A 25,049-nucleotide genomic window follows, 5' to 3' on the forward strand; every position below is an offset into this window, starting at 1 on the left:
GTGGCCATTGGATTTTCTTGTATAAAAGTTATCTAATTTTGAGTTATATGCCTAGTATTCCTGGCCACAGTTAACTGAACCAACGGACTGACAGCCGGGCATAAGACCTCTATCTAGTAGGAATACTGCACACAGGATGGTTACTAGCTGACTTAACTAGAGCCTCTATGGGAAGTCTAGACATCAAATAGAAAGGAGCAGAAACAGAAATAGCAGGAGAAAAAGCAGAAAAAGAATAGTAAGATTATAAAAATGGCAGTCACAAACCCTATGGTATTGAATTAAAACCGTATCTAAACTCATGATTTTTATTTATTTTTAAAAATATGAAACGGAGTCTTGCTCTGTCACTCAGGCTGCAGTGCAGTGGTACAATCACAGTTCACTACAGCTTCAACCTTCTGAACTCAAGCGATCCTCCTGCCTCAGCCTCCTACGTAGCCAGGATTACAGGAATGCACCACCATAACTGGCTAATTTTTATTTTTTAAATCTTTGGAGGATGAGGTCTTGCTATGATGCCCAGGCTGGTCTTGAACTCCTGGGCTCAAGTGATCCTCCCACTTTGGCCTCCCAAAGTCCTGGGATACAGGCATGAGCCACCATACCTGGCTCATGGTTTTTAATAACATACAGATGGATAGAATAATAAATTCAGGTGCTTGTATTGCTTTAACATATATACATATATGTTTTCTAGCTCTGTCTGCTGAGCAGGCCTACAAGCAATGTCACTCCGCCAATGATACTCTTGCCAGGAGTATATATTGTGTCCAGATCTTGGTTTCCAGTGGTACCAAAAAACAACTTGGTTTCTAAGTTCCTTTTTTCTGGAATAAAAGGAACTGGGAGCTTCTTAGAGAATGACTGATGTCAGGGCTGAGATAGGGAAAATGTGAGGAAGCCTGAAACATCTTGTGGTGCCAGAAAATGCTTAAAAAGTGACAGGGGCAATGTTGAAACAACACAGTGCCAACTTCAATGAGTTCTCACTGGCCAAATCTGAGCCAATTTGAGCAACAAAATAAACTATTAGCATTAGATTGTAGCCTGTAGAATAAAACAGATATCCATTCATTCATACTGATATAAATTATCAAATAAATAAATGGGGAAAAGGGACAGCTCTTCCTTATAGTAGAATACCAATTAATAAATACAGGTAAAATAATGAAACAAAGTCACCATTAGGAAAGCATAACATTAATACCTGTTATAAGCAAGAATCATTGATGATGGAAATGAAAATCAGTAGGCAAAATTTTAAGGATAAATAAGACATTCACACAGCTTCAAAGTGGAAGATTCTTGTTAATTTCAAAGGGAAAATTCCTAATTTTACAGTAGAGAAACCTGGCACACACCACCTTAGCCATGTGATCAAAGTTACCACCACCTAGGCTGGGCGGTGGTGGCTCACGCCGGTAATCCCAGCACTTTGGGAGGCCAAGGTGGGCGGATCACCTGAGGTCAGGAGTTCAAGACCAGCCTGGCCAACATGGCGAAAACCTGTCTCTACTAAAAATACAAAAATTAGCTGGGTGTGGTGGCGAGCACCTGTAATCCCAGCTACTCAGGAGGCTGAGGCAGGAGAATCACTTTGAACCCAGGAGGCAGAGGTTGCAGTGAGCCGAGATTGCGCCACTGCACTCCATCCTGGGCAACAGAACGGGACTCTGTCTCAAAAACAAAAACAAAAACAAAAACAAAAAACAAAACAAAACACAAAATTACCACCACCCTCCGCTAGGAGGCACTAAAAATGGCACAGTATCACTTCTGTGGTTGTCTTGCCAAAAATGCAGATCCTCAATCATATCATGTAAAAACATTAAACAAACTAAAACTGGGAAATATTCTATAAAATAACTGGCCTGGACTCTTCCAAAGTGTCAAGGTCATGAAAGACTGAGAAACTGTCACAGGCTGACAGAGATGAAGGAAACACGACAACAAAATGCAATGTGGGACCCTGGACCAGAAAAAGGACATCATCGGGAAAACTGGCAAAATTTGAATGTCCGTAGATTAGTTAGTAGTAGTTTATCAATGTTAACTTCCTGGTTTTCTTTTTTGAGACGGAGTCTCACTCTGTTGCCCAGGCTGGAGTGTAGTGGCGTGATTTCAGCTCACTGCAACCTCCGCCTCCTGGGCTCAAGTGATTCTCCTGTCTCAGCCTCCCAAGTAGCTGGGATTACAGGTGAGCACCAGCAGGCCTGGCTAATTTTTGTATTTTTAGTAGAGACAGGGTTGGTCTCGAACTCCTGACCTCATGTTGGCCGGGCTGGTCTCGAACTCCTGACCTCAGGTGATCTGCCTGCCTCAGCCTCCCAAAGTGCTGGAATTACAGGCATGAGCCACCACACCCGGCAATTTCCTGGTTTTGATAAACTACAGTATGGCTTTGTAGGATGTTATCATTGGGAGAAGCTAGATGAAAGGTACATGGGAATTTTCTATTTCTGCAACTTTCTCTAAGTCTAAAATTATTTCAAAACGAAAAGTAAAAAACAATGAAAAGCAGGCTGGGTGCGGTGGCTCACGCCTGTAATCCCAGCACTTTGGGAGGCCGAGGCAGGCAGATCACAAGGTCAGGAGATCGAGACCATCCTGGCTAACATGGTGAAACCCTGTCTCTACTAAAAATACAAAAAAGTAGCCGGGCGTAGTGGCAGGCACCTGTAGTCCCAGCTACTCGGGAGGCTGAGGCAGGAGAATGGCGTGAACCTGGGAGGCGGAGCTTGCATTTAGCCAAGATAGCGCCACTGCACTCCAGCCTGGTGGAAAGAGCAGGACTGTCTCAAAAAACAAAAAAAGAAAAAGAAAAGCAGTCAGTGACGTAGGGCAACAGCAGCAGCAGCCCCTGAGGGGTAGAGAGTGATCCAAGCATCTGCTGGAGCCCACACCCTGGATTCTGACTGCCTCATACCCACCATACTGTTAGGACATGCTTCCATTACCCAAGGGACTTTGATTCCTGGCCCCATTCTCTGCTTCCTGAAAGACTAGCTAACACTATGTGAGGGTTCCATGAAGGGCCTGTGGGGGAAGGTGGGTGGAGTGCTTATCAGCAGTGGCTACTGTAGATGGTGCCCAAGGATGCACCAGGCCTTGCTGTGCCTGGCTAAGGTGGGCTTGAAACATTGGCTGGTCTGTGAAATGCCCTTGGGGGACGGTGTCCAGACCCTCTGCTTTGTGACTAACATGCAGACTGAATAAACTGCATGTTTATGCCAGGCTCGTTTAGCTAGACGAGCAGTACAGACAGGGCTGAGGCCGACTCCATGGCCATGTGGGCAGAGGGCAAACCCATGATCTTTCTCCCTACAGCTTCCTAATGTCTGCGATGTTAGTCTTTTGAAGGAGGCCCCCACAGAGCTGAGCCCGCTTGGTTATCTGGGACTGCTGCTCAGTCTGAGTAGGGCGGGGTAATGAACCAGTCAGGCCTCCTCCTGGAGGTGCCCAACACTGGCCTAGTCCCCAAGGCTGAAGAAACATGGTCTGGCCTGACCCCAGGACATGGGGTGAGGAGGAACAGTGGGCATAATATAGTAGCGGAAACAGGCAAGCTTCTATGGGTCCCTTCCCCTTAGAATTTTAGGGTAGGGAATGAGGAGGCTACAGACTAAATTGCAGAACCATCTGCGCCTGGGCGTCTGAGCTCTTCCTCCACTCCCAGTGGAGCCATTCTGGGGACTGAGTTGCATGAGGACTGGCAGAGGGTGGCAGTTCAGTCTGGTCCCTGTCTTCTTCCAGCCAGCTGTGTTCTTAGCTGCCATACTTCTGAGCTTCCTGGGAACATGAGAAAGTCTGGCGACTATGGTGGATGGGGATCATTCTGAAGGAAATAAGGGACTTCTATCCCTCCTTGCCTTGAAGGGGGTGGAAAGGCAGCTCTTCTCCTGAAGGCTTGTTAGCAGGTTATGGGCCCACAACAAAGGGGCCAGAGTAGGGCAAAATTCCTCCTTCAGGTTTTGGGGCTGAGAAGGGGTCTTCACGGGCTGTGAGGAGGTAAGCAGGCCTGAGACTGGGTAGAGACGGGAGAGGCATGAGGGGAAGGTAAGTCAGTCGCCATGCCACAGCCAAGGGGCCTTTATTGGATGGTGAGGGCACATAGGAGCAGGCAGGTGGCTGCTAGATGGTGTTGCACACCTTCTCAGGGTGCAGTGGTGCCCGGATGTCCAGTTTGCGAGTCTTGCTGTCCTTGTCTATGATCTCCAGACGCAGCTTGGGGAGGCGCTTCTCAGCCTGGGGTGAGGGCAGTTCTGGGCTTTTGAGTAGCTGCTTGTCTGAGTCCTCCACCGTGATGCGCAAAGTACAGCCCCCTGGCAGCAGGTCCTGCTCGTAGGCTGCTGCCAGCTGGTTCACCACACGGCGCTCTACCTGTGGGTGGGGAGGTGAAGTGGTCACTCCCTCGGCCTGGACCCAGCCTGGAGGCCGGCCTCCATCACTTACTGGTAGGGCAACTCAGAGACCTCCTTTGAGCCTGAGCCTCAGCTTTCTCATTTGCCAATTGGGGCTAATAACAGCTAGCTCGCAGGACTGCGCTCAGTTTCTGAGGCTCCCAGCCCAGTTCCCTGGTCCTAGTGGGGTTCATACTTGGCTACCCTCCAGCAGGGGTTTTACTTGGTGATCACGTGTTTATGGTTCTGAATGAGCATCCGCTCTGAGTGTGAATAATTCCAGCAACCAAGCTATAGGCAGGCAGGCTGAGAGCTCAGGGACTGGGTCTGGGGGGCCCTGGGGAGGGAGGTGTGGAGGCGCCTCATTTCTCAGGCTCCTGTGCTCACCTCATGTTTGATGGAGCGGGCACCATAGTGCACATTGTAGCCGTCAACCAGCACGTCTGCCACCTCGCGGTCCCAGAGCAGCGTGATGTTGTGCCTTTGCTTGGCCTGAGATGGGTCAGATAGAAGCATGCCTGCATGTGGCCCACTGCTTTCCATCTCTTGCCACTCTGGCATGAGGCCAGGGCCACTGGCCCCACACCACTGTGCTCCACCTTCTGTGTGTGTGGGGGTGCCCCCAGTCCAGTGTTCCAGATTTCCAGTGGCTGGCTATCCCGCCCCCACCCATGGGCAGTTCCCTCTTACTCTCTTGGCCCAGAAGTTTAGTTCCTTGTTGACGAGTTGGATGAGCTCCGAGTGGCAGAAGGGGAGGAAGTAGACGATCTCATTGATCCGTCCCAGAAACTCATCCCTCCGGAAGTGAGCCTGAAGGGCCAGGTTAGGGGTGGGATGAGCTCAGTGACCCCGAGGGGGATAGGGAAATTACCAGACACCAGGGGAAGATCGGGGAAATTATGGGGCTTCCAGATCTTTAAGATGGCTAAGATCACCCTCCCCCAACCTTAGGCTCCAGCAGGAAGTGCCAAGAAAGACCTCTTACTTTCAGGATAGGGCGAATCACATTCTCCTTGAAGTTCTTTGAGATGGTGATCTTGTCACTTATCTGGACATCCCCTGTGGAGAAGAATCATAAACTGCTTATTCCCCACATTCAGGGAACTTTGGGGGCTGTGCCTGCCCCTTGGCCTGCCCATGGAAAGAGCCCTGGTCCTGTCCGTCTGTGTGGTCCTGGTCAAGGTCTAAGGCTCTCTGGGCTTCAGCCTGGTCTCCTCCTCTGACCAGGCACTTTCTGAGGCCTTTCCAGCTCTCAAGTGTACGAAGTCTGCGGTTCCTCAGGGTGGGAGTTGTGTGAGGGAGGGAGAGGAGAGAGGAGAGGAAACGTCAGGATTAAGACTTGAGTCCTGACTTGGAGGAAGGGGGCTGCAGGGCTCGCTCTTGAGTGGAAAAGGTGACAGACACAGCTTCCTGCCGGATGTGCTCCTTTTTTTCAGTACTCTCCACGGCCCACCTATGCAGGAAGCTGCCCTGGGTGAACAAGGCTGTGTCCACTGCCATAGAGTTTTCGATCTGCTGTCCCCTTCTTGCACCAAAGCATCTGTATCTGTTGCATGTGCGTCTCCTCAGTCCCCTAAGACACTGAGCAGCTTCTGGCCCCCCACCCTGGTGTAGCTCTGTCCATTCCTGCCTGGAGCCCTCTTATCACCCAACAGACTTGAGGCTTTCTTGAAGAAGTGGGGCCTCTGTCTCTTTTGTCTCAACCACCACTACTTGGTATGGTGCCTGATACCTGCTCAGTGTCAGCTAGGGACAGAGCTGCCCACTAGAACCTTCACCTGGGCCCAGGGCCCCAATCCCATCCTTCCCCAGGAGATAGGCTGGTGGCCTGGTCACTGGCCCAGGCTGCTCAGGTCAGCCGCCATACCCAGGTTTTCGGCAATACGGTTACGGCTCATCTCCAAAGCTTCCTGCCTCAGCTGCAGCGCGTGCTGTGCGATCTCGTCGCTGGCCACATTGGAGGTCATGATGAAGATGGCGTCCTTGCAATCAATGGTCTTCCCTTTTCCATCTGTCAGCCGGCCCTGGGAAGGGAAGGAAGGGAGTGTACAGTCAGGGAGCTATGTGCCTGGGCAGGCCTTAGCACTCTCAGTTCTCACCTTCTTCAGGAGGCCTCCCCAGAGCCCTGTGTCTCCCTCCAGCCCCAGCAGCCAGCTGCTTCCTCCTCTGGGTTCTCCGAGCACTAGACTTGCACCTGGCTGCTGTGCTCACCGCCCTGCGCTGCGACTGCTCTCCCTACTGAGTGCCTCCAGAGTTGCTCTCTGGCATCTCTTGGGGCACCCAACTACCCCTGGCATCCAGAAGTCAGTCACAGTTAGCCATCCATTTGTGCAACCAACACATTTTTTGGAGGCCCGCTGTGGGCCAGGCTCTGTGGTGGGGTACTGGGGTTCCACTGAGCCTTCAACATGCTCCCAGTATAGAGAAGCAGTGAGATACAGGAAACAAGCACTGACCATCCAATATGTTAAGTATGATGATAAAGGGAAGCCCAGCATGCTGCAGGAATTCAGAGGAGGGTACTTTACATGGCTACTGTGAGGACTAGATGTGGTTATCCGGTGAAAATTCTTAGTAAACCATGCTGTTCAAATGTTCAGAGCTATTATTACTGTAGTAGGTGATATATAATGAATTGAAACAGGACAATCTCTTATCTTTGGAGCTGCCACCTGGCCTAACAGGGATAAAAAATGAGATTGCTTCTTTAACCACCTTAGGAAGTTTCCTTGGAATCTTCAGCTCTTTCTAGAAGGGACAAAGGAGGCATCTATACTGGAGAAAGATGCACCAAAGAAGGAGAAAAGGAGCAAACAGTAGAGGGCAGAGACAGAAGAATGATAAAAGTACAGCGTTCTGGGACCAATCAGTTGAAGGGTACAGAGCCCCGCTCACTCAGCGAACCTCAAGGGCATGACCGTACAACAGCACTTTATATCATTTATAACAAAAGCAATGATCAGGGACTCCTTGAGAGCAAGCAATAGAGTGACAATGCCGAACATGGACAGGGACTTCTACTTTCATCACAGATGCTCTGCTTAGTGCTTTTTGTGTACAACCCCACTCCTTCTACTAGGAAAGTGGCTCCTTGACAGCAGAGGCTGGGTCTTGTTCATCACTGTGTCCCAGAACAGCGTCCGGTACAGAGTAGGTGTTTGACACCTGCTTGCTGGAGGCTGGAATCTTCACATCCACCCTTGGAGGTAGGTGCAGTTAGGACCCCTACAAAGAAACTGAGGCTCAGAGAGGATCAGTAACTTGTTCGAGGTTTCACAGCTAGGATACAGTAGAGGCGAGACTTGAACTGTCTGGCCTCAGAGCCCATGCCCTTCCTCTGCACCAGGCTACAGAGGTCAGACCAACGGTGCTGGATGAATGAGGCCTCATGCTATTTTCTTTCCTTCGACAGAATTTTCTCAGAATTCTGCCAAATTCAGTTTGATCCTCACTGGAGAGATGCAACTGGGACAGGTGCTAGGGAGGAGATCTGCCTGAGATTTCTTTCGGGAAGCAGAGAAAGCACAGCTCCCGCCAAGCCAGAAACCGTGGCTCTGGGGATATACATCACTGACCTCAGCCTGTTGGCTCCTGCCTGAGCCAGGGATGCTGGGCCCTGCCCGAGCTTCAGGGTTAGCCCTTGCTTCTAAAGCCAGTGTAATGGTAAACCCAGTCCTGCTCCTTAGGAGCAAAGGAGAAAGGATTGTGCATCAACCGAGCTAGCTTACTGCATGCTGGGTGTAGTTTCCAGCCTTGCTTTCCATTGGACCTTGGCACAGGCCTCTGAGAAACTGTTAATTCCCAAAGGGTCTATACACAAGGGGCCTGGTAATCCACATCCTGGAGCTGGTCACTCTGCTGTCCCTGCCTTGGGGCAGGAAAAGGGAAGCAAGGATGCAAGCGGATGTCCTTGAGCTTTTACCAGCAGCTTTTCACTCTTACCCCACTGCTTATGGGTTCTAATCTAACAGATCCACTGAGGGCAGTTCTAGTTTTGGGGACCAGGTGTGTGTGTGTGTGACATGTCCAAGCATGTGCATATGACACTGTGTGTGTTCCATACTCACTTTGCAGAGTTCATTCCCAAGGACTGGGTTCACACACTGCTATACTGGCCAGAGCAATAACCTAGCAGCAATTTCATTCTAAGAGATCAAAGCTCTGCTCATAACTGGGCCTGAGGATGGGTCCCAGGTGGGTGAGGGGAGCAGGTGCAGTGCACAACTGACCCAAAGGGGACTTTCAGTGCTCATGTCTCCTCCTCAGTTTCCTTAGCAATAAAGATGTGTCTCAAACAGGAAGTTGTCCGTGCCTCACCTCCCCTCTAACAACCAGAGCGTGCACATCTTGGGTGGGGCTTGAATGCTCACCCCAGGGTTATGGGGCTGCTTTCCCACTGTCTCACATATGACTCCTTGGTGGGAGGAGTGGGGGCTGGGCTCTCTGGGGACTAGTCTCTTTCTGGGACTTCTGCCCTGGGGTCACCTGTAAGTGGCCAGCATTAGTCCTGCTTGGTTTTGATGACAGCAATAGGGTTCTTACTTTTCTGGGCCCAGGCTTGGGAGAACTGGACTGGGTAGGGATGAGGGTGCTTCCCTCACACTTCCAGCCTGGATTAGGTGCCCCTACAACTCCTGGCACTTGCTGCTTGTCCCTAGTGCAGCACCGACCACAGTGGACTGAACTACTTTTTAGCTGCCTGTCTCTGCACTCACTGGTCACGCCGAGGCCAGGGCTGCATCTGTTTTGTCAGTGTCCCCTCTACCCCACACAGTGCCTCATGAATAAATGAATGAGCCACATTCTTTTGGTTTGCTCTTTTTTGTTTTTGAGACAGGGTCTGGCTCTGTTGTCCAGGTTGGAGTGCAGTGGTGCAATCTCTGCTCACTGCAACCTCCGCCTCTGAGGCTCAAGCCATCCTCCCACCTCAGCCTCCTGAGTAGTGAGGACTACAGGCACACGTCACTATGCCCAGCTGATTTTTGTATTTTTTATAGAGACAAGGTTTCGCCATGTTGCCCAAGCTGGTCTCGAACTCCTGAGTTCAAGTGATCTGCCCACCTCGGCCTTCCAAAGTGCTGGGATTACAGGTATGACCCACCGTACCTGGCCTGGTTTGCCTCCTACTTCTCTGGCGAGTCTGTCTTGACTTCCCTGATAGGTCCCAAGGCTCTGTGTATACCCCTCTTTTCTCTGCACATTATACATTCCCTGGGTTACAGACCTCATCCATTCCTGTGGCTTCCGTTAACCTCTCTGGGCTGAAGGATTCCTGAACTGCTATTTTCAGTCAGACCTTTCCTAAACTCCTGACCCATAAAACTGATGAACGGCCTCTTGGCCATCTCCATCTGGATGTCCCTCAGGCATCTCACCTTCAACATTTCCACATCTCAGTGCCTCACCTTCCTCTCCAATCTGCTGCTTCCCACTGTGTTTGCCGCCTTAGCTGATGGCCAACTGGCAGCAGCCAACTGGCAACCCTTGGCTCCTCCTTCTCTCCTCAGTCAACCTTCTAGTAGTTTCTCCAGCTCATGGCCTCCCCAGCTCTAGCTTGGGCTCCCCAGCAGTCTCCTTGTTAATGACCCTCTCCCTTCTCATCCATTCTTTACACAGCTGCCCACGGCATCTTTGTAAAGTGAAAATTTGACTGTTTCTTTCTTCCTTAAAGTCTTTCAAAGGCTCCTTACTCTCTACCAGAGAAATGCAAACTTCTGTGCCTGGAATTTTAACTGGGCCCTGTTTACCTTACCTACCTTGTCTCTACCACTCTGTCCTTGTTTTCCCTCTGCAATCGAGCAGTACTGACCAGCTGCAGTTCCCTAAGCATGCCAGGCTGTTTCATGCCCTGTACTTTTGCACATTAGGTTTCTACTGCCAGGCCCTCCACTCTGTTCACCTAGCACTTACTAACCCTTTGAAGGTTTGCTAAACTACTGTTGAATTAAATTAGTCAATACAACATTTCCCCTGACTTTGTGGGCTCTGGGAATGGTTCAAGTGAACATGACAAGGGCCCATCCTCAAAGAGCCTAAATCGAATAAACCTGGATGGCAGCTGTGGTCAATGGAACCAAGAGCATCAGAAACTATAGTAGGCTGGGGCTGGGGGAAGGGGTGACAACAGCTGCAGGAAGGAATTCCTATCAACCCCTAAAAGGCAGTCAGTGGAGTGAAGTGACGGAGGAGGGGGAGACAGGGCTTCCATGTAGGGCTGGTTGTACTTAAGTCAGCAGTTGCCTTCTGTCTTTTTGGGCCAAGAACGCCATCAGAGGTGCCTCTCCAGGGAGGCCAGAGATCAAACAGGCCGCGATGCTCACCTTTCCTGAGCAGCATGGTCCCGTCCCTTGAGTGCTTCACTGAGACGGACCTCGCTCTTTTGGCCCTAGCTGCATGGTGGTCATTCAAGCTGCAGGATCTAGAACTGGGCTGCCTGGGTTTGAATCCTTGATTCTCTCTCCCCAGCTGCATGACCACAGGTGAATGACTTAATATTACTTTGCTTCAGTTTCCACATGTGTTCAATGGAGGCCGTAATAATAGCTAGCTTTGGAGGGTTGTTGAAAGGGTTAAATTGATACACATAAGCCTCTGAAGACAGCGAATGGCACATAAAATGCAAAATGCCAGCTACTACCATGTCTCCTTTCTACCTGTCTACCAGGCAGAGAGCTCCCAGAGGGCACATTCGGGTCTGGCCGTAGCTGGGCACTTGAATCCCATCAAGAGGCTGGAATGGAGTAGAGGCCTCAGTGTACACATGTGAGTAACTGAGTATGTGACCTCTGAAGGACTGGTCTCTTCTTCCTCAGCAGGAGGTTCAGGGGCAGGGAGCAGCTGAAGGGCTAGGAAGATAGAACAAAACGGGCAGGGGCAAGGAGGCTGGGCCAGGTGGGGAAGGCAGTGAACAGCTGGTAGGAGATCTGGATCTGGGTTCTTCCTGGCTTGGTACCTGATGTGCTGTTCGGTCTGGAGGAGTCCCCTCCCTGTGGCCTCCTATGACATGGGAAGCAAACCACCTTCCTATTTTCCTGGGGCTGCAGAAGGCTAGGTAGAAAGGTGAGCTGGACTCATGGCCAGGTGCTGGATAATATAGCCCCTGCATGGGAGAAGAGAGGCCTCATCCCCGGTTCAGTCCTTGGCTCCTCATGCTCTCTTGATGGAGCAGAGCCCCTGAAAAGGTGGAAGTCATCTTCTTCCGTGATCGTAAGCAATTCCTCGCCTGGTTCAAGGTAAACAGTGGTATGGGGGGAGAATTGGGGCTCTGGGATCAGACATATTTGCAGCCCAATCTTGGCTCTTTACACAGCAGCTGTGGCCTTAGGCATGTCTTTTATAACCTCTCTGAACCTCAGTTTCTTCATCTGTAAAAAATGAGCTAATTTCTCCCTTGCCTGTTAGGAATTTTTCTACCTACCTTGTGAGGATTAGTGATAATGGCTGTAACGTCTTTAGTACAGGTCTAGTACACAGAAGGTACTGGACAGAAGTAAGCTCTTCTCTCCATTTAGAACTTACCCCTACGAGCAGGGGAACTGGACCGTCTGTGAGAACCCTCAGATTCTCAGAAGAGAAAGGCTCCATGAACCAGAGTATCAGCATCTCACCATTAGCAGCAACAATATTAGCATTTTAAAGAACTGCAGGAGACAATGTTTGGCACACAGGGAGGAACAAGAGCTGTCTGAGGCAGAAGGATTTTTGGGGCTTCTCTGATTCAGCCTCCTCGTTTGTCACATGAGATCTCTGATGCCTAGAGATGGGCAGTGACTTGCCAAGGCCACAAAGCCAGTCAGGAGCAGAGCTGGAACTAAAAATTCATGTCTCGCTCTCATGGCACCTCTGCCATACCATGTCTCTCTAGAAGGTGGCCTGAGCAGCCACACAATTTCAACTCTTAGGCAGGGCTGGTCTTCCCTTGAGTGCCCCACCCGGGCCCTGGTGCAGAGGGGCTAAGCTGCACCTACTGGAAGAATGAACGTACACATGTGGAAGCAGGAAGCCGAGGAATGACCAGCTAGCCTCTGGGCCCTCGCTTTCTGCTGTTCACAGTCCCCTTTATCTCCAGGTGTCCCCCTGCTCCATCCTGGCCCAAGGTGACTCTCACCTCATCAAACAGCTGCAGCATGATGGTGAGCACATCTGGATGGGCCTTGTCTACTTCATCAAAGAGCACCACAGCATTGGGGCACTGCTTCAACTTCTTGGTCAGCTGGCCACCCTCCTCATGGCCAACGTAGCCTGGTGGGGACCCGATAAACTTGGCCACCTGGTAGAAGGAAGGAAACATGCTAGGAAGGCCTTTCTGTGCTTTTAGTTTCCAACATGGGGCATGCATGGGAAGATGACTTTATACACTATTAAGGTTGCCTCTCTCAACAGAGATGATTGGCTGTCCATCTCCTAGTGTGGCAGACATATCTTCTCTATGTTTATTCTTCAGAGCAAATCCTATGTGAAACAAATCAGTGACCCTGCTGCACACCTGTGCTCCCAACGACAAATCCCAAGGCTGCTGGAATTATCTGAGGCCCAAATGACAAGACCCAGGCAGTCATGCTGACAAGCCCTCCAAACCATGCTTCAATCAAGGACTGTCATCACTCACCTCGTGTCGCTCCTGGAACTCGGACATGTCCAGCCTGATGAAGCCCTGTGTGGAAACAAGCAAGCACCAAGTCCGTTTGGAGGCAGGAAAGTGAAGAGAAGGGTTAGGGAGGAGAGCACCTCAACTATCCCCAAGGCTTTCACAGCACACCAACACAAGATCTTCTATCTCATGCTCGAGATGTTTTTTTCTGGCTTCCTGTCTCCTTTTCTGTGCACTCATTTCCTACGAGTCCCTCATTCTCTTCCTTAAAAGACCCAAATCACGTACCTGACCTTCTAAATCTGACTTGGGGTATCTTCTTTCAGGGAGGCCTCTCCTGTTCTGATTACCACATCATCCACACACCCATCCATTCCACGTTTCCTGAGGGCATCCTGTGTGTGCTGGACACCAGAGTTACAACAGGGAACAAGTCTTGGTCTCTGTCCTTAAGGAGCGCTCCATCGAATGGTGCAGACATGGATGAAGTCAGTCACCATCAGTGTGGATTGTGATGCGAGGGAGGAGAGAAACACTCAGATGGCTCCAGAATGCCTCTCGACTCTGCAAGTCTGTGTGATGCCCATGTCCCTTTGATTTACTTTTCTTCAAAATGAATATATTTTAAAATGTATTTACATTTCTTCATTTCATTAAAAAAGATATCCATAACATAGCTTTACAGCCCTTTTCTCTCCACCACAGGGTGTAGGGGTGATTTCCGAGGAAGTGGCCCCATGGGTAAGGGCCATGGTTAGCCCCTGGGGAAGAGAACAGCTTGCAGTGTGTGATCTAAAGAGTTAACACAGGCAGAGTGCCCGCTGGTTTTCAAGAAGCATTACCTGATTAGGGAGCTGTAAAGGCATCCACAGGTGCCCTGTCTAGCCACAGCCAGACCACAGTTCCCCACAGTCCCCCGGGCTCCTCTCCTAGTGGCACATGCCTCCATCTAAGAGACAGCATTCACTGAATCCTGCTTCTCCTGAGAGCCAGTGATGATGGGGGTGCCAAGACCCTCAGGGGGAGGTAGCTATGTCTGAAATCCAGGGCTATATTCTAGCTTGGCCACTGGTCAGAAATTCACGCCGTGATGTACTTTTAGTTCTTTCTCTGTCCTGTCATTCTACAGCTGAGACACAGGGTAGCAAGAAGAACCCTGGGCTGGGAGCCAGGGGGCTCGGGTTCCAGTCCTAGTTCTGCCTGCCTGTGGAGCCTTGGACATGCTGCCTCCCCTTTTTGAGCTGCAGTTTTGTCCTGTGTTACACAAGGCTCTTGGCTCCTCTCCCTGCCTCACCAGGGGTCTGAGGATCTAATCCAAGAGGTGGGACAGGGCTTAGAGAAGTTATTAAGGCCACATGGGGGAAAGCACTGCTATCAGCACATGGGGCATAAGCCAGAAAGCATTTCCAGAGGGTCCCTAGGCTGCTCAGTCAAGAGATCTGCAGGTTTCAGGATTTACTGGGTATTTACTATGTGCCTGGCAATGTTTTAAGCAAGCTATAAAGGGCTTAGAACATGTACAAGTCTCTGAGGTAAGCACTACTATCACCTCCACTTTACAGATGAGAAAACTATGTCACAGATTAAAGTAACTTGCTCAAGGTCACCCGCGCTTGGCAATCCAGCTCCAAGTCTGTGCTCTTAGCCATCATGCTACACTGCCTCATAGCTTCCCCTCTGCCAATCATCTGGGCTCTTGACAGTCTTCACCTGAAGGGTTCTGAGCTTTGTGTCCAGATGCCAATGAATGTCGGACGACACATGGACTATAGACTCTCATGCTTACTTATGTCAAGTGACCTGGGTTCTCACTTAGTTCTTCTAATGATTTGCTATGTAATTTTGAACAAGTTTTTTGGGCTTGATTTTCTTGGCCGGAATCATCATTTTGATTTCACATGATCTTAGTGAGGCAAGAACAATAAGAGTAACATCCAACATGTACTGATTGCTTACCACATGCCAAGAATGGCGTTTAACATTTTACATCACTATCTCATTTAACCTTCCAAACAATCCAGTGAGACTGGCACCATTATGGAGCCCACTTTACAGATGAGAAAGCTGATGTAAACAGAGGTCCTGGCCAACTCCACCTAGCAGAGTACAGTTGGGATTCGAACCCAGGCAACTGGACTCAGATACTTGCTCTTTATCCTTCATCATATTGCTACTATAACTAAGTCTTTTGGGCTCCACCACCCTACCTTATGATGATATCACAGAACACCATTAAGGTTCCTTCTCAAGGCTTATTAGCTCTAGTAATGAAAGTTAACAGAGCCACTCAATTTGGAAGAAATGGTATACAGGCTAATGAGAGAAAAAAATAAGTTCACAGATCTGATAAAGAAATCATATAAATGTATAAAGAATGCTTCTGAAGCGGCAAGATCTGGAGGTGTCAGTGTCTCTTTACAAATGAAGAAACTAGGGATCAGAGAGCCAGAACTAGAATTCACATCATCAGACTCCAGGCCAGTGCTCATTTCATTTCGTCAGCTGTCTTGGGAGGCAAATTAAAGGGAGCTTCTGTTTGGTAAAAGTCTTATTTTACACTGGGCTCTGTGAATGACAGTTTCCATACATCACTCTTTGGGTCCCAGGTACACTGGCTACATAGCTTAAAGTCCAGGGCTCTCTTGGATTTTGAAGGCAGGTCTCAAACATGCCTGTCATGTGGCTATAAAGTGTCTACGCTAAACACAGATTCTGTAATGAGTTGACCCACAGGGCTAGCACAGGTAGGAGTTTCATAGAAGCACCACCTATGATTTAAGAATAAAATACATGGTTGTTTTTATGGAGCTTCTCATGCCTCTCATCTCCCAATGTGAAATGGGGACACACTGGCAAGTTTCCAATCCAGCTTCCTAGAGCAGCTGAGAACGACGGTATCACAGTGAGGAGTTGAGAGACTGGATTGATTCTGGTTTTATTTCTTCCCCTAATAGGTGACCTTAGATAAGCCTAAGAATGCTGTAGGGCCTCAGTTTTCTCATCTGAAAAGTGGGTCTAATTTAGCATCCATGCTATCTTCCCCATAGGATCAAATGGGAAAGTAGATGGGGCGCTGCTGTGGTAAGTAGGAAGTGACGAATAAATACAAGTCAAGGAATAGGCACTTGCTATGTGCTCACCATGATGTGATGACGTAAGTGATGAGCACACAGCATCGTCACTTGATGCTCACCATAGCCTAAGATATGGGTTGGAGGGCTTTCACCTTGAGGCAAGACAGCTGAAACCTCAAGGGGTAACGTTTACCTGCCGAGGGCCAGTAGAAAGTAGAAGCACCAGAACCTGAAGCAAAGAATGGTTGCTCCAGAGCTCTGTCCACCACAGTGCACTGCCTCCAAGGGTGATGGTGTTACTTCCTTCTGAGTGAGGCATGCACTGAAGGATGCCAGCGTCATCCTGCACTGGGGTAAATTTGTCTCCCATTCAGATGTGCCAACTAAAAAATTACTTGCATTATTAGTCTTTTAACAAGCCCCCTCTCCTTTCTACACCAGCAAGTCAGTAGATACTTTCCTTCTCCTTCCACTGTGTATGAAGACATATGAAGACAGCTTGGATAAGGAGATTATAATTTGTAATTAAATATTAACCTTTCTGACAGTATTAAAATTAAACCACTCAGAATTCTTCATCCCTAATCAGGTGGTTCCTGCCCGTAACTACATCTTTCCTAATAGTCCTGCTAGTTTATGGCCCTTTCCAGAGTGCTAATTGTTTCAATCGCTGCCAACCTGATGAATTGACTTAAAAATGCTATTTCGGTCGGAGCGCATTAGCATGCTATGCGCTGCTTCTTGCTTGCCTGCTTGTCAAGTGGGTCTGCTCCAGGTTTGGTGGAGGCAGAGCACAGCTACCAGCAGAGCTGGTGGGGGGCGTTTAAGAGCCTTCAGCCATTTACGAAGCAGAAGGGGGCTCAGGAGGACACAATCTGAGCTACCTTGTTTCTGTGGCTGCCAGTGGGGCAGGCAGGCCACAAAGAGAACAGGAGACCAAGACTCTGTGCTGCTGGGGCCACTTGGCTGGCAGACGTCCAAGAAACTCCTCATTGCCTTGGCCAGGGAGGCTTTCCTTAGAAAGGCAAGAGCATCTGGGGTCTTGGGTGACCTCCTGCCCTGGATGCTGGGAAGGCTGGTAGGAGAATGTTTGTCTTTCAGTGAAATGTTTTTGCACTGTCTCCGAGGATTGCTGTCTCTGCACAAAGCATTTCCTTTCTCCCTAAAAAGTTAAACTGAGCAGGCCTTGGAAAGCCCGCGTGTGAACAAACGGGATGGGGATGGCCCTCTCCTGTGGAGAATCCAGGGCTCTGAGCCATGGAGGAAGAGGGACTATAAGCACCCCAGGCTCAAGACATAAGAAACCATGTTTAAAAGCTCACGCAGGATAGTGAGAGGCAACAAGGCATCCTCTTATTCCTACTTGTTTTCTCCTGCAGCCCCCAAGACTCCCATTAGCACAGCCATGACTGCACTGAACAGTAATGGTGTCTTTCTGAAGCTGTTTCCCCCTCCAACCTCAGCTCCTTGGAGCAGGGCGAGTGTCTTAATAAATGCTGTATTAGCAGCATCTAGTACAACACCTGGCATGGCAGAGATGCTTGAAAATGTTGTATGGTAGATCTCACTTTGTTTCCTCAAGAGTCGGGCAGGGCAAGGATTATTATTCCTATTTTACAGATGAAGAAACTGAGGCACAAAGAGGTGGGATAACTTGCCCAAATCTCTGGAGCAACTGGTGGCAAAGTTGGGGCCAGAGCTGAGGTCTGCTTCCTGGGTCAGGGCCCATCTTTTTGATTGCCTATTGCTGAATTCAGAGGGTCAGATTTTTCGGGATAGCAGGAATGGTGAGGTCTCCACAATCTGCAGATCAGACCTAGGTCCCAGTCCTTACCTTTTTAGCATCTTTGTGCATATATTTGGCTGTCTGCTTGGCCAGCTCTGTTTTTCCTAGTAAGAAAGAAGGGGGAGGTGTTGGGTTAGAACCAGGTGACTAACCGCTGGAATGAAAGAATACTAGAAATGCACACACACTAGAAAGAATATATTCTATGGATGAGAATATTGAGGCACAGAAAGGATCAGTGACTCTCCCACAGTCACCTAGGGAGTTAATGGTGAAGCTCGGACCAAAATCAAAGTCTGCACCTGCATCTTAATTTTTCTGGGATGGGGATTGAGGCCTTTTCTCTGTAGCACCATCCTAAGAGTGACAGGCTGACTTTATAATCCAGAACCAACTTGCTTTTTAAAGCCCAGTACAAACCTCACCTCTCCTAGGAGTACCCAGGCCTCCTGGCTCACTGCCCTGCATCCCTCTCAATACCCACAGTCCTGCCATTTAGCCAGGCCCTGGAACCACATGCCAGATAGAGGGTGAGAGGGGCTGAAGAGTACCTCTCATTGTGGCTTCACGATCCTTCTTCGTAACACAGAGAAGGAATGACAATACTGAAGTGGGGGCTCTGAAGGGCCATTTGGTGGATGGTAACCTTTGGAAGTCCCTGACTAGTATAAAAGTCAAGTTCTGTAGCATCATGGTCAGGTGGTGGTATCCTTTTGGGGGCCTACATCTGAGGGAGAGGCCCATGAAGATGCTGGGAGGGGAAGAGGAGGAAACTAAACCATGAAATTTCCCATCAGGTTCCCTTCAGGTTCCAGTGCTTCTGGTGGGAGGTGGTAGTGAAGGAATGGGGGGGTTCTGTCAGGGCAGAGAATGAAGGGGTAAGAATGCCTCGGAAAATCCAGCCCAACTGGCTAGAAAAATACTCAACCCATCTTACTGCAACCAATTTTGCTATGCACCTGGCACCGTGGTGGTCATTAGGGGCCTTCTTTAGCATTTACAGCTAGGCTGTACTGAACATGGTTGATGTGCTGGGCAGAGGAGGTGGTTCAACTGTTCCCGAAGGGGAGGCTCTGCGGATGCAGAGTGGCTGGACCAGGGTTAATGGGCCCTGAAGGGCCTGGTCCTCCAGGTGAATCAGTCTTAGCACCACAACTTCCAGAGGGAGGGGCATATTCCAGCTCTTCAGAACATGACAGATGGTAACAGAGTCCTCTTTCTTGGCGGCTCTGTAATCTGGAGGCTGTCGTTTTTAGAGGCAGAAGTTGACCTAGAGGTGGACCTGCCGACCCTGGCCCGCAGCAGCTGGGGCTGTCAGGCTTGGGCCGGGCACTACCCTAGCTCTCCGTCCCCACTGGCTGATCTGCTCCCAATTACCTATTCCAGATGATCCCAAGAAGAGGAAGACCAGAGGGTGTTCTTCGTCATACCAGCCATTCTCCTTCCTCCGGATCGCTACGGCCAAACACACAAGATGGGGGGACAGGGAGAGAGGCAGATAAATCAATGACACAAAAGGCAGGATAATTATCACTAAGTATACAATATGTTTTACTGCTCTGCGCCCACTCAAAGTCCTCACTACCATTAGTGCTGCCTAATCTGATTAGCTGGCAAGGCCCCTAGAGACACGTAATCAGGTTAGCATGGATTTGGAAAGCTGCCCAGAGCAGATTTCGGATAAAGTTTTCCAGGATGAGCACTCAGCGTTGCTAGGGAAACTGAAAGGCGGGTGGATGGTGAATGGAGGTGAAGGGGGTGGGGGACTGGTGAAGGCGAATTCGAGAGGAACTTCAGTTCTCACTGGTTACTCATCTACTCATCGCTAGTGGGACTATGGGCCGCCTCCTGTGCAATACAAGAGACAGAAGCCCATGGCAGGCCCTTGGGGATGTGGGGTGTGAGCCCTGGACTCTTTCCTATCTGGGAAAGCTAAGGTCTGGTCCACTGTCTGGGTCAAAGTGGAAACACAGCCAAATGCATTTTCTGGAAGCCAATCAAAGGCAATGTGGAGCTCAGGGCATGGAAGGGGTAAGCCACATGGTTACCAGAGATGCTAACCATAGCCTCCAGTGGTGGAGGGAGTGGGGAGCACGGGGAGTGGGACAGATAGGTACCAGGTTCCTTGGAGGCTCAACTCTGCTAGAGCAAGACCTGACCTCCTCTTCAAGAGGACGTATGTAATTAAGGGCTACGCATTCAATCTGAGAAAACTAAGTGCTTAATTATGGAGTAGGAGAATCAGGTTCAGAAACATTGCTCAAGTATACGAGTGGGGGTGGAGTGAGGCAGAACTGCAAGAAGAATCATGCACTGAACATGCTGTATGCTAAGCACAATGGGAAAATTCACCAACAACGTATCAAGACCCACACAAATAACCGGAGAGGAAAGTAGTATTCTCAACTCCATTATACTAAACACGAAACTGAGGCAACAGAGAGAGACTTGCCCAAGTCACACAACTAGTAGATGGCAGAGTTGCTTCTCTCTCTAAACCTGTCTTCTTTTTTTAAAAAAGTAACATATGGCTGCTCAAAAAAGTATGAATTTTGGTTGCATTAATGGAAACATGGCAGGAGCAGGAAAGAGAGCACTGTGTAATGTCAAGGTCAGTCTGCAAATGGAACAGCATGTCTGATCTGGTCCCCACGGTGTCAGGGGAAAATTAGCTAAGGGATAGATGTCAGAGAACAAGGCCTGGAACACTAGTCAATCGAGAAAGATTTGACAGTGTTTGGGATGTGTCTGCCCATCTTGAGTTGCCAAGATCCTAACTACTATACTGTGTGGTTGGATTTCAAAGAAGCGACTGCAGAGGTCTGGGAAGGTTCTTTGGAAGAGGCAGGACTGGTGATGGATCATGGAGGATGGGCAGGATTTGAAGAGGCAAAGGTGGCCAGCATGTCAGAGGTGGAGAGACAGGAATGATCATGAGGAGTGGTGGGGTGGGACCAGACTGTGAAGGTCTGGAATACTGTTTTAGGAGTTCAGCCTCAAGCCAGTGGTCTTTCTCATCTCGATCTCTAGTGTTCCTACCTAAAATACGACTTTCTCTCTACTTCTGGCCTCAGTAGAAACAGATGGAAGCTGTGCAAATTCACGGACATCAGACTAGCCACTTCTGCCTGCCCAGAAAATGCTCCCTGAGAATCCTGAAAGAGGACTGAGAAAAAGCTCAGTACAACCTCTCTCCTGGGCAAGAATCCAGATTTTCTCTAAACTAACTGGCCCAGGATCTCTGGAAAGGTTGGCTATAAGGGGGAACCCACAGACCTCATAGGTACCTGAATGCTGGGGATGAAGAGGGAAAAGTGCAAGCTTGGCTAAGCGGGGAGTCCCTGGTGTCCGACAGAAACAGGGAGCTGAGAGTGTGGGTATCTGAGGAAGTGAAGATATTGAAACGGCAAAGGCTAGACTTGTGAATACTATGTGTGGACATGTGTGTATGTATTAGGGCAGGGGTGACAGCAGTGACCTGAAAGGAGCCGTGTTCTTCTAAAAGTTGGCTAAATTAAGAGTCTAGGTTGGAAACAAGTTGAGCATGAACTGAGTTCAAGCTTCATGGGGTATTTGGGGAGGCAGATGTACCCAGACATCCCCCTATGTGGGTTCCACAGGGTATCATATACCTGGGGTTCTGATCCTGCCTTTTCTTTTAAGGTAGCATCCCAGCCCACAGCACTGCTGGGCTGTGCAGTACAAAAACACCATGGAGAATGAGGAATTGAATTATGCCTGGGGCCACTGTTCCCCGCTTCTTTTCTAAGAATGCACCTGGGAGAGAGCTCTTTATAATGCCAGGCAGACTTCACCACAGCTGTCCCTGGTCAATTCTGCCCGACCTAGGGCATGAGTCTGGGGTGGGCTTGATGTGGGTCCCCTGTGAAACAGGTGAAATGCCAACCATTAAGCAATTCCAACTCTGGATATTTCTAATAATATCTGAAGAGAAAAACAGCCAAGCAGATGGAGTCTGACAGAATGAAAAATGGTGGCGGCTAGGAAGGACTGGAGAAGGCGCGCCCTAGTGTGTGTGGTTGGCAGGGTGGCTAAGGACCAAGGCTATGGGCCTTGAGGATCCCGTCAGGCCAGAGTAGAGGCTGGGACAGAGACCTGCATGGGCCCATGTGGGAGGTGGCCATAGGTGTTGTTGCTCTCATTGTGGCCAGCAAATGTATTTACAACCGACTCACTTCAACATTTCATTGTTGTCTATAAAGAACTTCTGTAGACATAATTTCATTTCTGCCTTGTGAGGTAAGCAGAACAGGGGACTTGATTTCCATTTTATAGGTGAGGAAACATGCACGCAGAAGTTAGGTGACCTGCTTAAGGTTACAGGGGGAAGAAACAAAGACCCTGGGCTTTACCCTCAGTTCTGGCTGAGCCTGAGCCTGAGCCTGCGCTGTACTATGGGAGCTTAGAAGAAGGTCAGCTCTCCTCCTCTGGCTCTCCACTGCCACAGCACCTCCTCACACCCTGACTCCTTGGAAAACGTTCTCTGTAGTCTTCCAGTCTGGCCTGCTCAGCCATTCAGCACATGGCCTCAGGAGCCCCTGTTCCCTAACCCTGTCCTGGTCACTGCTCTTGGGCTAGAGATGGTGTCAGGGCCCTCTGCACAGGCAGCCTGGCTCCCTTCCCTGGCCAGTCCCATCGCCACAAGCTCCAGCCAGTCTGCTCTGCCTCCCAGCATGTAGTGCCAGGTACCCACCTGGCTTGTGTTCTGCTTTCTCCTGGCCACACTTGTCACTACTGGACCATCTGAAAACTCACCTGCAACAGCTCTTTTTGATTCACTCCACCACACCACATCTAGCCATTAACTTGCAGGTCTGTATTCTCTGGCATGCTTCATCTACAGGGTGGTATAGTGGAGAGGGCAGGAGTTACAGGATCTAGCATGGAGTCCTGCCTCTGTCACTTACCAGCTGACTGACTTTAAATAAAACACTTATTCCTTTAGAGCCTCCGTTTCTTCCCTTTATAAAATGGGAACAGTCACATATGCTGTGTCAGCCCCACATGCAGATTAAACAAGTTAATGGTGATGAAAGCAATTTGTAAGTGGCAAGGAGTGGGATAACAATAAGAGTAAAAATAATGGTAGTCATAGCAGCAGCAATGGTAGTTACCATTAGCTTTGGTATTTTACAGTAACTCTTTCATCCTCCTAATAATCCTGATAAGTAGGTGTTATCTCCATTTTACACAGGATACTGAGGCTCAGAGATGGGCAGTGTAAGGTGTTTCATCTACCTGTGCCCTTGTATCTGGGGGGGAAGGTGTGCCCCCAATCTGACTGTATTCCATGGGAGCAGGTGCTGGGTGTCCTGGGTGTCCTATTTTCTGAGGACCCCTGAGACTAGCCCAACACTGGTTTAATACTTGCTGACTAAATGAATTATTGGTCTTTCTCAAATCGCAAGGGGGAAAGAACAGGTACTTCAACTCTCATTTTACAGAGAAGAGGAGAAGAGTGAGGCCTAGACTTGAGTCTCTTAGTGCCCCAGGTAGTTACTACCACTCTTGCATGAAGAAGGCTTCCAATTTCTTCTAAATCCCTCTCCAGGAAGCCTTATGCATTTGTTTAGCAAAAAAGCTCGGTGCTAGGTGCGGGGGCACTCACAAAGAGGCCTCAAAAAAGGTGCGTGCCATAGAGGTAAAGGCTGCTATGAAAACTGTGGGCTCCAAACGGGATGGGTGCACAGAGGGAAGTATGGGAAGAGCCATTTGTGCTGGCCTGACATTTGTGCTTGAAGGGTGAGAGGGAGATTGCCAGCCACTTGCAGGTATGATGGGACATTCCAGGAAGAAGGCCCCAGTGTGTGCAAAACCAAAAAGGCAAGAACGGCCTCCTCCTTCCACCCCAGGCCTTTGTTTCTGTCCAGCTCAAGGTTCTAGGGCAGTCTGGGTGGGCTGACTTACCTTTCTTGATAGGTGCCAGGGATATAGTGTGGGAGGTTTTCTATAACCTAATCTGGAACATGTTTGTCACATGTCTGTGGCATCTCCTAGTGGGAACCAGTCCTTCAGAGGGACTCTCATGGTTGAGAGTCATACAAATGTTTATCAGCAATTTCCTGACGACTGCTTGTAGGTTCAAGGAACATGGTAAGTACTCGACAGGTGCCTACTGAGTGGATACTGATGCCTTGGGTTTGGTGGATCATGAAAGAGCTCTCTTCTTAGTCCTTAGTAAGGATTATTCTTTCTGCAGGCAAACTATTGCTGCCAAGTGGTTAACAACTTAAAAATGCAAAGAGTAGCTTCTTACAAGACCTAACATTGTGCGTGGGCTCAGGCTTCATTCACTGAGTTCAACAACTTTTTATACACCTGTGTGCCCAACCTTACAGAAAAAGAGCTGGTGTGCAGTAGCTCTGGACTTTTGGAGGGAGAAAGACATACAAACATAGTAGATACCACGTGATAAAGGTGTTCCTAGGAATCCCAGGGAACGGGCCCTGAATCCAAGAGGACTGAGGAGGGCAACCTGCAGAAGGCCTAGATCTTTTCTTTTTTAAATGGGTATTTGTGGGGTACATGAGATATTTTGATATAGGCATACAATCCGTAATAATTGCATCACGGTAAATGAGGCATCCATCACCTCAAGCATTTATTATTTCTTTGTGTTACAAACATTCCAATTATACTCTTTCAGTTGCTTTAAATGTACAGTAAAGGGCCTAGGTCTTGAATGTCTCAGCAGGCAACATGAAAGGGCAGGGCAGTCCAGCAACGAGAAAGCACAGCAAGTGACTTCAGAAGTAACATGATGTGGGGTGGAACTGCAAGCAGTTTTGTAAGTTAATCACTACAACTCCACAACCCAGGGATGACCTGAATGTATTTCTCAGATGAAGATTCAAAGGGAGAGTCCAGAAAGGTGCAAAGCTTGGGAAGATTATGTTTTGGGCTGGTCAAAGAGGGAAGTGAAGCATGAGATCTGGTGGTGTGCCATGGTGGCCATACGCAATCCTTCTGTAATATGGAATATGCGCCATACTCTGGCAGAGCCGAACACATGAGGTGGCAGAGCTTCCCCAGGGGAGCATGTGGCTTCAGAGGGTCAACCAGGACCAGGTGGATGGAAGCTCGGGACAGGTTCCTGGTCAGAAGGAGCTCCGAGAAAGCTGCCGGGTGTGTGCAGGCTGACCTGCTACCCAGGAGAGGCTTCTTAGAGCAGGTCT

The 25,049-nt window shown here is 49.3% G+C and overlaps 1 protein-coding gene across 5 annotated transcripts in view; it reads right to left on the reverse strand.

Annotated features, from left to right (window-relative positions):
* Positions 1-294: 294 nt before the first annotated feature.
* Positions 295-25,049, reverse strand: part of CLPB (ClpB family mitochondrial disaggregase) — a 147,030-nt gene continuing 122,275 nt past the window's right edge. For 4 of the 5 annotated variants that reach the window (XM_054523845.2, XM_054523844.2, XM_054523843.2 and 1 more), the window contains 9 exons: positions 19,231-19,308; positions 17,902-17,957; positions 13,012-13,056; positions 12,511-12,672; positions 6,271-6,427; positions 5,389-5,462; positions 5,094-5,213; positions 4,791-4,895; positions 4,077-4,383 (listed from right to left, as the gene is read on the reverse strand). In XM_054523845.2, coding sequence (XP_054379820.1) covers positions 4,135-4,383; positions 4,791-4,895; positions 5,094-5,213; positions 5,389-5,462; positions 6,271-6,427; positions 12,511-12,672; positions 13,012-13,056; positions 17,902-17,957; positions 19,231-19,308 — 1,046 coding nt within the window. In that variant the 3' untranslated portion in view covers positions 4,077-4,134. 5 annotated transcript variants of the gene reach the window in all.

Source organism: Pongo abelii, chromosome 9 (genome assembly GCF_028885655.2).
Source record: "Pongo abelii isolate AG06213 chromosome 9, NHGRI_mPonAbe1-v2.0_pri, whole genome shotgun sequence".
Taxonomy (NCBI): domain Eukaryota; kingdom Metazoa; phylum Chordata; class Mammalia; order Primates; family Hominidae; genus Pongo; species Pongo abelii.